At 33.1% G+C, this 13,234-nt stretch overlaps 1 protein-coding gene across 2 annotated transcripts; it reads right to left on the bottom strand.

Annotated features, from left to right (window-relative positions):
- Nucleotides 1–3,925: 3,925 nt before the first annotated feature.
- Nucleotides 3,926–9,585, bottom strand: LOC108480270 (glucan endo-1,3-beta-glucosidase 4-like). Of its 2 annotated transcripts, none has more exons than XM_017783199.2 (5): nt 9,123–9,585; nt 8,021–8,161; nt 5,932–7,179; nt 4,479–4,506; nt 3,926–4,391 (listed from the first exon to the last, which is right to left on the bottom strand). In XM_017783199.2, the coding sequence occupies exons 2-5, from the start codon at nt 8,082–8,084 to the stop codon at nt 4,253–4,255; spliced, it is 1,479 nt and encodes a 492-aa protein (XP_017638688.1). In that variant the 5' UTR covers nt 8,085–8,161; nt 9,123–9,585; the 3' UTR covers nt 3,926–4,252. The 2 variants fall into 2 exon arrangements, with proteins under 2 accessions (XP_017638688.1, XP_052887440.1); XM_053031480.1 differs by having other exon boundaries at nt 9,020–9,124.
- Between the last annotated feature and the right edge of the window lie 3,649 nt (nt 9,586–13,234).

Raw genomic sequence — 13,234 nt, 5'->3', positions numbered from 1 at the left:
TATGAATTAGTTACATGGAATTAGTATGTTTAAGTTGGAATTATGTATGGAAATGATTAGTAATATTGAAGTATGAGTGATGCTTGTTTTAGAAATGTTTTGGTTGCATATTAGGTTATGAAATGTGGTTTTAAAAGCTTATGTATATAGGGTGGCAAAATGGCTTTTCAAGTAGCCTATTTTTGTCCACACAGGCGTGTGTCTCAGCCGTGTGTGACACACGGTCATGTTACACGGCCGTGTGTCCCCTAGGGTAGTCCTACAATTTAAAGTCAGTCTCGAGCACTACCTAGACACACGGGCATGTCTGAAGGCCGTATGAGGCATACAGCCTTGGCACATGAGCGTGTGTGGCCATTTCGAAGGGTACACGGGCTAGACACAAGGGCGTATGGTCAGCCGTGTGACCTAAGTTAGTTTTGACCATGGCCAAGACACACAGGTATGTCTCCGGCTGTGGTATAAGTTAGTATGTATGCCCTGTTTTCATACGGCCTACACCACGGGCGTGTTTGGTGGTTGTGTAAGGCACACGGCCTGTTCACACGGGCGTGTGACCTGTGTTTCCATGAATTTTTTCTAAGTGTTTGGAAATTTTTATTCGAGATTCTGGAAATTTTTATACGAGATCGGTTTAGTCTGAACCTTCTCCAAAGTATGTTTAAGGTCTCGTTGACCTTAGAAAGGGACTTTATGTTGATATTTGACTATGATATGACAATGTATGACTTTTTATTGTGAAATGATTGCGAAATGTTCTGATATGTCTGGTAATGCCTTTTAACCCTAGTCCGGCAACAGATACGGGTTAGGGGTGTTACACAAAGTTTCAGATATAACATAATTATACGACACAAATATAAAATGAGAAAAAAATTAAAAACATAACATAAAAATATGATTTTGTCTGCCGAAACCAGAAGGCCTACTCGAAAAGTGAGAGGGTATGGGCAAAAACATTGTAACACCCCAAAATTTGAATGTTTAATTGTAGAATTCTATAGTAATTAAGTCTTTGTATCTATGGTTATGTGTTCTATTTATGTGCTTAAAGTTAGGAGTTCAAGCTGTGTCTTAAGAAAGTTTTTGCTATTTTATTCTAAACTAACCTCTATCCTTGACTTGTTGGCTTAAGCTCAATTCTGTGAAAATTAATATTAAGGATGAGTTTGTTGGTTCAGTGGTTAAGTATATGCCCCCTTATTAGTCTTGTGTTTGAGTCGCGATGTACGCAATATAGAAATATTTTTCTTAATTGTTAGAATTCTGATTGGTAGTTTTAAAATAGGAATTAAACGTTCTTCTTTCCTTCTTCTTTTGATTTTATTTCATTTTCCTTTTTTTCTCTTTTTTTTTTGTTTTTATTCTTCTTCTCTTCTTTCCTTTTTCCTCTTTGTTGTCGACTTAGATTCGTACTTTTTATTTGCTACTACTATTGGGTAAGTTCCTTTCCATTCATTTTGTAAGTTTGGTTGTTCAATTTCTGAAATCGTTGTTGATTGTTGGCACTGTGGAAAAATATTTGACTTCTTAGTTAAACTGTTTGAATCCTTTGTTTATAAGTTCGATTATTGTTCTTTAAGAGAGGCCTAGATGATAATGATCCCTTTAATGTCCTAGATTAGTGATTGCGGTGGTGCGGAGGTAATTACTACGTGATTTAGGACTTTCTTGTGTCGAAACAATTCGACGGAGTTGGTTGTGTGACAATCTTAGTGTTGTTTCGAATTTTTTCTTAATTGGTTATGAATTGTTCATTTTAGGTCTTGGGAATCTTATACATTGTTCCGGCTTCGAAACTTCTTCAGGTGTGCACTGAAAGCTCTAGTTTTTAAGAATTTCGGATGCTGAAAAACATGGCTGTCACTGCCACATGGCTATGTAACTCACTGTTCACCAAGTAAGAGCCACACGGGTAAGGGACACGGGTGTGTGTTCAGACCATGTGTGGCCTTGATGGTGCAAGGTTCACATGGGCCAAGGACACAGGCATGTGTCCAGGCCGTTTAGCTTACAGTTTGCAAAAGAAAGATCACACGGATGGAAGACACAGCCGTGTGGAGCCACACAAGCTAATTACCCAAGCTATGTAAAACCACACGGGCGTGTGGGTCAGTTTACGAAATTTTGCCATATCCTGAACATAGCTCGAACTGAATACAAGCCTTCTGTAAGGCCGTTTGAACTGAATTAAACTGTATAAACTGATATTTTGTTATCTGAAACCTAAGTATTGATTATCAGTGTGTATTATGTTTGATTAATGTTAATGAAAGTAATTTACTGCATTTGAGTATGAACGATATTTGAGTATTTGCATAAAACTCTATACTAACTATCATGTAAAGTCTGCATATGCATTGGGTGAGAATTGAATTAGTAGGAAGTATCCTGTTCTGGAATAGTGGATAGCTCATTGGTATCTATGTTCTGATTTGGCAGCTAGACTGCATTCTTTGAAATGTTTCAAACTGACACTGTGTGGTGTGTAGGGTTGGAAGGGTAATAAATACCCTATTTGGTGTGTTGGGTGGGTCAGAGATGGTGTCTAGCGACTGGTATTAAATAATTGCATCTATTTTGTTATCTGTCTGTATGATTCTAAATCAACATTTGCACTTGGATATCTTAGTTTTTACCGGTACCTTATTGAATATGTAAATAGTTGGTTCCTTTATGATATATTAATTTAATTATTGTTGAATGGATTTCAAGTAAATCACAGGTTTGAACAGGTTGGCGGATGGAGAGCTCGGTTATGCATTTTATATCGTTTAGTATTATTAATAATGTTAATTGTTTCGTTGTTTCAGTTAGTTGGATGATAATAATGAAGTACTGATTTATCTTTATTAAAACTTTATATGACTTTAATAGAGTTTGAATATAACTTGTAGAGTGTGTTTTGATTGTCATTCATTGTAACTCTTCAGGCTTGGCCTTATCGTCTAGGTCAGTTATGGGGTATTACAAATATAGGCCCAAAAAATAGGTTTGGACAAAAAAGTAATGCTCATTTTCTAAATAGGCTAGATTTTTTGTAAGATTTTTTTGACTTAGGCCTATACCAACCAAAATTTGGCTAAAAAAAATTTCGCCGTTGTTGTTTATTGCTATTTTGCTGCCATTTTACTATTATATTGCTACAATTTTGTTATTATTGTTTGAATATTGTATAATTCTTGTTTTATTATTAATTATGCTACTATTTTAGAGACATTTGTTTGCTAATTTGTAACTATCTTAGTATTATTTGAGTATAATTTGTTTTATTGTATTTTTAATTTGTTGGGAAATATTTATTTTTATTTTAATGTTTTTAGTGTATTTGATGTCTTATATTTTTAAATTTGTTTTATATAAAAAATTTAATACGAGATGGATCTAGCTGGGCTCGAGTATAGCAGTTTTTATCTGGACCGAACTTAAACAAAATTTTAAGTCTTTTCTCAAGCCAAATTAGGCCTGAGCCTAGAAAATGAACCTAAAATTTTGCACCGATTCAACCTAAACTCAATCCATAATCAGGTTTAAAATTATGTCTCATTTTTATTCTTTTGCATTTCAACTCAAGACATTTAGAAATATTGCTTTAAAATTTAGGAGAATCTCTTCGGTTTACATGGAGCTCCTCATTGGTGATTGCTTTCTTCGCGAGAAAGGAAAAAGAAAACGACGTGAGAAAAAAAAAATTGCTCAAACGTTTAAAAAAGCATAGTTACTAACGGTATAATTTAACTTAAAATTTTCATTTGAAATAATGATATAACATATCATGTTAGCTTATCGTTACACTGTTAGTTGCAATTAACAAATTAGTAATCAAAATATAACAAAGCAATAAAGTTAGTGACCATATTGTAAGGTTTTAAAGTTCAGTGACCATAATGCAACTTAAATAAAATATAAGTAACTAAATTAGTAGTTTACCCACTAACAAATCCAAGTTTTCTCATTTCCTGTCCCAAAAATTCAATGCTACAATGGCTACTACCACTTCAAGATCATTACAATGCAATGCAATGCAAATGTAATAAAATACCACAAGGCAACTGATAAGTAAAACCGATGAACTAGCTTGGAATCAAAAGCGGTAAGGATGAACATGTGAACACCGCCCCGAAAGAAATAACCATCGGTCATCATTGAACTTATGTGGATTTCATTACATTCTCTATCACACTTAATCTTGCCTATCAAATGGGATGATTCATCGCAGTTTTGAGTCCACCACCTAGGCGTAAATCGAGTGTCACAGCAAGACTACAAGAAGACAAGTTGCTGAGATTAGAAATTGAATCTTGGACAGCGGAAGCTTTGTACTCCCTCCGGGACTTATTGGACCAAGTGCTGTAGGAGGCAAAGACTCTCTACCCGTGCTCGAATTAGAACTGTTTAAAGGGGAAAAAACAATGTCATGATTCTAAGCAAAACACTGTTACTACGAATCACATACAGTAAAAGATTTGAAACCCCACCTTCCGGTAAATATGCAGGATCCATAACCTGCACAAGTTATCCACCAGTGCAGTAATTAGCCATTCAAAATGATTAAGCTGGATATCAATCTAAAAAATAGAAAATATGGGAAGAATACATAACAATTACATAATAAGATAGCAATGAAATGCAATATGAGGGCTTATAGAAAAGAATTTGAGCATATTTTCACATAAATAACACTTGGAAGGAAACAATCTTGATCTATGTTACTCAGGCTTGGTGTCAGTAGGATATGTGTCCAAGTGGGTGTATTCAATTTTTTCCATGTATTTGGAGGGTTCTTGGAGAATCATATCCCTATATCCATGTTCGAAAACATGTAGGAAACTAGTATTTTTAAAACAAATGAAAAGTCAAAGCAATATAGATCTTTCATGGGGGAAAAAACCTCAAAAGACACTCGGCACACAGAAAACATGTAATAACTATTCATAGATGCATGCATACAACTTCTAACTATGATTTCCCCTACAATGTAATATGGTTACCAAACCGAAACATACTTCAAAAAAAAAAAAAAAAATCCAACCAAGGCACAGGCAATGTACATCCATGGATCCGAAATTAGTCTTGAGAATACTGTTAACATACCAATTCCAACAATAGCTAATGGCTGATGCCCAAAGGCAAATCAGCTTAGTTGGTAGAAAGTTAATGCCCTGATTAGATCTAAAGTATCCTAAATTTTTTCAATCAAGAATGTAAAGTCTGATGTTTTTGGAATGTCCGTATTACTATCCATGTTCGGGGTTCGTAGCAGCACCTCCCAACATTATCATCTCCAAAGTTCGAACCTACATTCTTTTTTTGGGGAGTGCAATGTGACTTACCATTACACCCAACACTTTGTTGGTATGCAAAGTATTATTTTGATCAACTTTAGAATCTTGCTAATCTATATTTGTCTAATGAAGAAAAGATAATACAATGTAATGATAAGTGACAACTCAACAAAAATGCCATGTCGACAATGACTGTATATACATTTTCAACAAATTGTAGTGGTCGTGCATACCGGCAATTATTAAATTCCCTAACAGTTTCCCTTTATTATAAAATCTAGAAAGCTAAAACCTCAAAACTGATCAACACCTAAAGATAAAATGATTAAGAAAAAGGGGAGGGGGGCAAGCTAGGTGGCAAAGCAACCAAAATAAATTAAACAAATAAAACAAGTGGTGTTATATTCAAGTCGGACTTCACTAGCCATTGCAATTGGTTTTAGGTCGAATAACAAAATAAACAATTGGTTTTATTAAAGAACCATCAACTATTTAAACAAAACCTGGAGTTTGAAACAGCAGCATATAAGCATGCTAGCAAAATTTTCTCACTAGATTGAAAGTTAAAATTCTACTTAAGCATTTTAACAGATAAATATTGCAGATAATTAAGAGCATAATGAAGAGAAAACTTGTGCGAACTTACTTGGGTCGATCGTAGTAGTTGTGGCTGTACCATCAAAATCACATGTCCCACCAACAGTATGCATTTTTTGATAATAATCATTGTAAGCATAAGATGCGTGGTTCTTGATGTTATTCGGGAGATAGCACGGCTGCCCTGATTGTATAGCACTGCAATTGGCCTGGCCTTGCCCACATGCCCAGTTAAGCCCATCTCGCAACTTATCTTCACTAGCATCATCTTTTGCCACACAGAAAACTGCAGTAGAATTTCCAGTGATCTGACTAGGACCACCTAAACTCAGAGGGAAAACGGCAGTGCCGTTTGTGAAAAGTAACCCCCAGTTTTTCTCAGAGATAGGACCCGGTCTCTTGTCTTCATTAAACAATTCATAAATGTATGTGTTGATAGGAATAGTTGGTTGACTAGGTGGACCAGAATTATTGGAAACTCGCTGGATCAATTTATTAATGAAGGTCTCAGCATTTTCCACGGTAGCATCAGGTTCATTGGATCCACCTTGCCAAGGCCATCCAGTTTCTGTGACAACGATAGGGATCACAGAAAAATTGAGAGCATCCATAGAATAATAGGTTGCATCAACCATTGCATCAAACATGCTGTTATAGTGGAACAAAGTGTTTGGATCAACAATTTGTTTGACAGAGGGAAGAGGTTTGAAAAGAGCATAATCAATTGGAAAAATGCCATTTCCATTAGTGTAACCATAATACGGATAGGCATTTAACATGTAATAGGAGTTCGTGTTCTTCAAAAACTGAAGAAGCTGGTATATTGTAGAGTTCCAAGAGGAATTAAAGGTAGAAGTAGACGGGGGAAAAGGCTTGGGGATGATGTCCATGGATTGCGGGGTTGAAACTTTAATCTGAAAATTGAGATCAGCAGCTACAAGAGCCTTGTGCAGGTTATTCATAGCTGTAACTAAAACTGGGGCAGCATGCGGGACTGAGGTAAGAACCTCACTGCCAACAGCAATGGCTGTAATGTTGGTGGAAGGCATGTAAGCGGCAACATTTTTGTTGATCCATGCTGCAGCAGCTGAGGCGGATTCTCCAATTCCTAGGACTTCCTCATTTGTCACTCCAACTGTTACTTCAATCCCACTTCCAGCAAGGGCTTTCAGCATGTGAGGGTCAGCATCATAAAGTCGTATATGAGTAATTTGATGGGCTTTGACAATAGCAACCACATCTGAAGCTGGCGGCATGCTGGAAACATCAGTACCTATGTTTACCCCAACAAATGCACCTATATAATCAAGAATCTAGTCAGTAAGAATCTACAAGAAACACTATTACATGACCTTTTAATGTAGATTACCCATTTGCTTTTGCTTCAATCTATTCTTGAAAAGTAGTAAATAAAGGAACCATTGGTTGATTACTTTTATAATGTTCAATGAACTACCTACCATAGCTATAAAAGCCTCAATATTTCACCATCATTCTGAAAAAAACAAGCACCTAGTAATGCATAACACAAGAAAAGCTCAAAACAAGTTGAAGGCATGACCTTTTAATGTAGATTACCCATTTGCTTTTGCTTCAATCTATTCTTGAAAAGTAGTAAATAAAGGAACCATTGGTTGATTACTTTTATAATATTCAATGAACTACCTACCCTAGCTATAAAAGCCTCAATATTTCACCATCATTCTCCATAATTCTGAAAAAAACAAGCACCTAGTAATGCATAACACAAGAAAAGCTCAAAACAAGTTGAGGCCAAAAAAAAGACCTTTGATCTCAATGGTCCCTAGATCTTTGACAGCATGTCTGATAGGTACCTTTTAAATACTAGGAAAATAAAATTGAATCTTAAACCGATTTGAAGTACTTATTACCAGGAACTTCACAACTAGCATGGTTTCAATTTTTCAAAGACTTTCAACAGCAGTATTTGAGCCATTAGAAGTACAAACAGTTATTACTATTAGAATAAGTAAAATCAAAACACAATCTCATTGACTAGAAAAATCAATTATAACGATTATCATTTTTTACAACTGATGCCTCAAACTGTACAGATTCAACATCCCATATAGAAACTGACCAAAAAAAGGAAACCCTCAACAAATTTGCTAAATTACCTAGCACATTGGAGAGCATGCTTAGAACCAGGAGCATGCTTCCAAGACATCTTTCAAGAATCATTTGATTGTTAAAAAGCTTCAATCTAAATAGCCAGTCTCGCACTGTTTGTTCTCAGCAGCGCTTAAATGCCACGTGTTCTGCAAACAAAAGCAGAATCAGATAGTTTAATTCAGATAAAAGTTGAAACGTACTAACCAGGTAGATGACATCAAATTCAACTGCACAAGGCTAACGTTACATATAACAATTCAAGGAACATTACAAAGAATCTTCATTCATGTATTACAGGACAGCAAAAGCAGATGTGGACCTATTTTGGCTCCTTGCAAATAAATGGTTAAACTACCGGCAGGTCCCTGTACTATAGGCTGAAAAGCAAATTGATCTCTTCACCATAAAAGTGAGTAATTTCATCCTTGTGCATTTATTTTTGAAGCAAAAGGCTAAACTTGTAAACATGAAAATGATAAAAGTGCTCATTTTTTGTTCAGATCACTTTAAAACACGAGAAATCAACATTCATCAATTCTTAACCGTACCATCATTTATAATTTCACATACTTGCTTCCGTATTGAATGTGCAAGGTCTAAATTGTCCATTTTTACAATAGAGAGACTAATTTGCTACTAAGCCTAAAGTACACGGACTGGGCACATAGTTTAACCCAAATAAACGAACAAGACATTGCATAACATTCATTCATCAAATGCATCATCTCTTCAGCGAGGAAGCAGAAATCCCAGTACTAGCAAGATTCATTGTACCCAAAGCGGTATTGGTGTTTAAGGACAGTAATTTTTTTTTTCGTAATTTATGTACACCATTTTGTATGCTTTTGCTGAAACAGAGAGTCCCAGAAAGCGGTATAACAGAACAAGAGAACATCCATAGTTGGAAGTGGATAAGAAGAGTAGATAATATCAACTGAAAAAACTCTAATTCAAAGCACATTAATGAAAATACAGAGTGCAGGAAAACAGTAATTCCAAAATACCCAGAACTAAAAACATTGCATATTCAAACAACATGGAAGCCAAACTTGAAATAATAAAGGGAAAGAAGGTCCCCCAGTGGAAGAAGTGAAGAGAAGGAAGTACCTGATCCAAGTTGCAGAAAAAGGGAAAAAGAAGACACTAAATTAATAATCCAGTGCAAAGAATACTTGGAGAAAAAACAGCAGAAAGAAGTTCAAAAGCCCCACAGGAACTTTCTGTACATAAATGTGGAAGCCAGAACAGCAGGGAAAGGAAAGTAGAAAACGCGGTTGAAGCTTCACTAAATACACCCACTGTTTCACTTTAATTCAAATTAATTATTTCTTCCTTCTTATGGTAATAAAATAAACAAAACATGTGTTTTTTTATTACAGTATCCTTAAAAAAACAATGAAATATTTTAATAAATTACTGAATATTCTTTAAAAATCATGAAAAATAGAATATTATTTATTTAATATGCGATCTTTTATAATTCATTTCAGTATTTAATTAATGTTAACAACGGAAGATTTAGAAATATTTTGGTATTCAGAGTTAAGGAAACCTAAGCTTGACTGTGTTTGATTGTCTGAACGCTACTGAATAAATGTCTGAACCCAGAGACTTCTTTGTAACTTTTTGCTGTTTTTCTTTCTTGCAGTATTTTACATTAGGTTTTGTTTGTCCTAATCTACCTTTTCCTTTAAAAGTTAATTAATTTTCATCTCCGCCGCCCCCAAATTTCTCCCTTTACTTAAAAAAGAGAAGCTAAAAGTTCTTTAATTTATTATTAATTATTATAATATTTATGAAATAATTACATAAACGAAAATTTTCAGTGGTGAAAAATTAGAAGCCATTAGTAATAAAATAAACATTTTATGAAAATTAGTGCATCTAGTTATGACTCAAAACAAAATCAATTGTCTCCCTTTATTAATGAAAAATTTTATTAATCAATTTAATCATTACAAATCATTGACGTGACAGATAGAACCCATTAGATATTGACATGTAACATGTCATATAAATAATTATATTGACTCATATTTATAAAAAATTGAAAAATTGAAAAATTTATTTAAAAATTAATAAAATATGTATCCAAAATTAATAAGGATAAATAAACGTTTACATCACTTGAATCTAGACATTTATCTATCCAAATTAATTTTATACGAGTATGAAATTATAAAAAATTATAACAATATAAAAATAATTATTAAAAATTTAGAAATTATATGTATATAATTTTTATAATCTTTACCATTCTGGACAAATCAATTGATTATATTCATTCTAAACTTGCATTTTAATTAATTTTTAAAATTTTAAAATTAATAATTTTATAGTTTTTTTTTGTAGTTTTACATTCATTCAAAATAAATTTGATCAAATACATATCTAGATTCAAAGAAATATGGACAATCATTTATTCAAGTTCATTCTAATGCATTTTATTAATTTTAATAACTTTTTAGAATGTTTATTTATTTTTAAAATGCTACTATGACATGACACATCAACATACATATTCACGTGGCATGGCACATGTCAACTCCTCGTAGCTTTCATTTGCTACGTTAGCAGCGTAATGATTAAACTGATCAATGATAGTATAATTTTAATTTTAATTGATTTTTTTATAATTGAAGGCTGAATTGAGTGTAGCGTGAATTGATTTTCTATTTTTTTATTAAATTTTTGTTTACTAAGCGATTAGGTTTTGCTGCTTTTATGATTTTTAATATTCGGTCATATATTTTTATAATAATATTTTGTTACATACAATTTTTACTCCATTTATTAATTTTAATTTATTATGTATGTCAAGATATAATTATATGAACAAAATAATTTTAAAACAATGTTAATAAAATTGGTCTAATTCTAAATTTCATCCCTTTAATTTATGAAATTTGATAAGTTAGTCCCTTTATTTATCAAAGGTTGATCTTTGTGCTTTAAGAAAATTGAAAAGTTAATCCAATTGAGTAATATTGTTAAGCCTTGTTGTTAAATCTCAAACCTGAAAATTCAACAATTCAATCATTTAAAATAAATAATCCAGCAATCTATATGCAACAAACTAGCAAAAATCAACAATTTAAGCTTACTAGTTTATCAAAAGTTGAACTAACTTGACAATTTTCATAAAATATAAGGGCCAAATTATGATAAATCAAAATAGAGTGATTAATATCTCAATTTTATAAAGTAAAGGGATGAAATGCACAATTGGATCCAACAAAATTTATTAGGAATGCACATTGGTTTGATAAATTGATTGTTCCATACGGTAAATTTTCAAAAAATTTATTTTCGATCCTAGAATTTTATATTCTTTGAATTTTTTTTTTGGGTTTGGACTTTTGAAATATCTTCAATGCATATTATGAGGCATTCACAGTGTTCTAGGCTTAATTGAATAAAAATGCGACTCATTGAAGGTATTTTTGTCATTTGGCATGTAACATCTTGAATTAGGGTCTAGACGGAATAGTGGTCTCGAGACCATGAATCCAAAGTAGAAATAATTATTTTGTGATTTTTATGAGGTCTATGATATGACTACATGCTTGTATGAAAAATTCATGAAGAAATTTTATGTGTAAAGTGTCCAATTTAACCTTAGGAACTAAATTGCAAAAGTTGCAAAATTAAAAATTCTAGAAGCTTTAAGTATGAAATGGTTTTAGATTAGTAATTAGAGGTCCTTAACTAGCAATTTTCCCAATTTCTATTTTTATGGACAAAAATTGGCATGCATGGGTAAAATTTTAAAGGAAGGCCTTAAGGGCATTTTTGTCTTTTGGTAAATAAAAGAATAAAAAGGGAAAATAAAGTCAAAATGTCTTCATCTTTCCCATGCTTTTGCCAAATTTGAAGAGTCACCATAACTAGGGTTTCTTTAACCTTTCAAGCTTGATAGTAAGTACATCGTAGCCCCTTTTTTTATGTTCTTTATGTTTTTGAGATCTTTGAAACATGAACTAGCTAATTCTGCCCTTGTTTTAAGTTAGGGTTCATGTTAAAAAATTTACCCATATGTTTCATGCATGTATTTTGATGATTTACGAAGGAATATGAAAGTTTAGTCTTAGATAAACATCTTTTTCTAGGTGATTTTTCATTAAAACACCAAAAAGGACTTATTTGTAAAACATGCAAAAATAAGTGTCAAAAATTTGATTTGATGAAAAATATGGGCTGCTATAAGAAGAAATATAAATTGGCCAGGCTTGGGTAACAAAGAAATTAAACACATTTCATTTTACAAGCTTAGGTACAAAAGTGTAAATATGTCAAAGTTTAAGGGCAAAAGTGTAATTTTTTCATAGTATAATTTTTAGACTAAATTAAATAATGTGGATATTAAATAAGTAAAATTTGCTATTATAGATCAAGAAAAATGGAGTCTGGGCCTAGACCGGGGAAAGAGCAAGATCTTGGACTAAATAGAAGTAATTGTCCACATTTTGTACCGAGGTAAGTTTGTGTGTAATTAATATAACATTTTATTATGTGCTTATTATTTGATGTTATACGAATGGTTTAATTCTCTTGGTGAATTTCATTGATGTTTTTTGTTAAAGAATTGTGGCAACATAAGCCGATTGAACCTCGAGAATACTTAAGGTATCATCATGTTGATATTTGAGTGGATGAGCTCCCGTATAAGACCATATCTGGGATATGGCTTCGGCAGTGACATGTGATCCCATGTAAGACCATGTTTGGGACATGGCTTTGTCATATTTAGTGATCCCACGTAAGACCATGTTCGGGACATGGCATTGGCATCATAATGGGACATCGTATAAGACCATAACTGGGCTATCGGCTTCGATATGTGTGATCCCATGTAAAACCGTGTTTGGGACATGACATTGGCATCATTATGTGGTCTCATGTAAGACCATATTTGGGCTATGACATTGGCACTCTACCTTGTGTAGATGATATCCGGAATAACCCTTAGTATTCCAAGCGGTTCAACAGGTAGTCCCAGAATGTGTCAAAAGAATGACGAGGTATAACTATCTTGAGTGGGTACAGGTAAGTACGCTAAACTCGTAGTTATCGAGAATACAGAATGATATAATTTTGGTATGATTAAAATGGAGAAATCATGATTTTGAGTTCTATGAGGCATTGTGAGATTTGAACGAGATAGGATATGGTAATAGTGATTATGGAGAATGTAATGAATTAAGTGATGTTATGTATGT

This window comes from Gossypium arboreum, chromosome 8 (assembly GCF_025698485.1).
Source record: "Gossypium arboreum isolate Shixiya-1 chromosome 8, ASM2569848v2, whole genome shotgun sequence".
Classification (NCBI taxonomy): Eukaryota; Viridiplantae; Streptophyta; class Magnoliopsida; order Malvales; family Malvaceae; genus Gossypium; species Gossypium arboreum.
The sequence above is the reverse complement of the archived record's forward strand: the minus strand, read 5'-3'. Positions and strand labels throughout refer to the sequence as shown.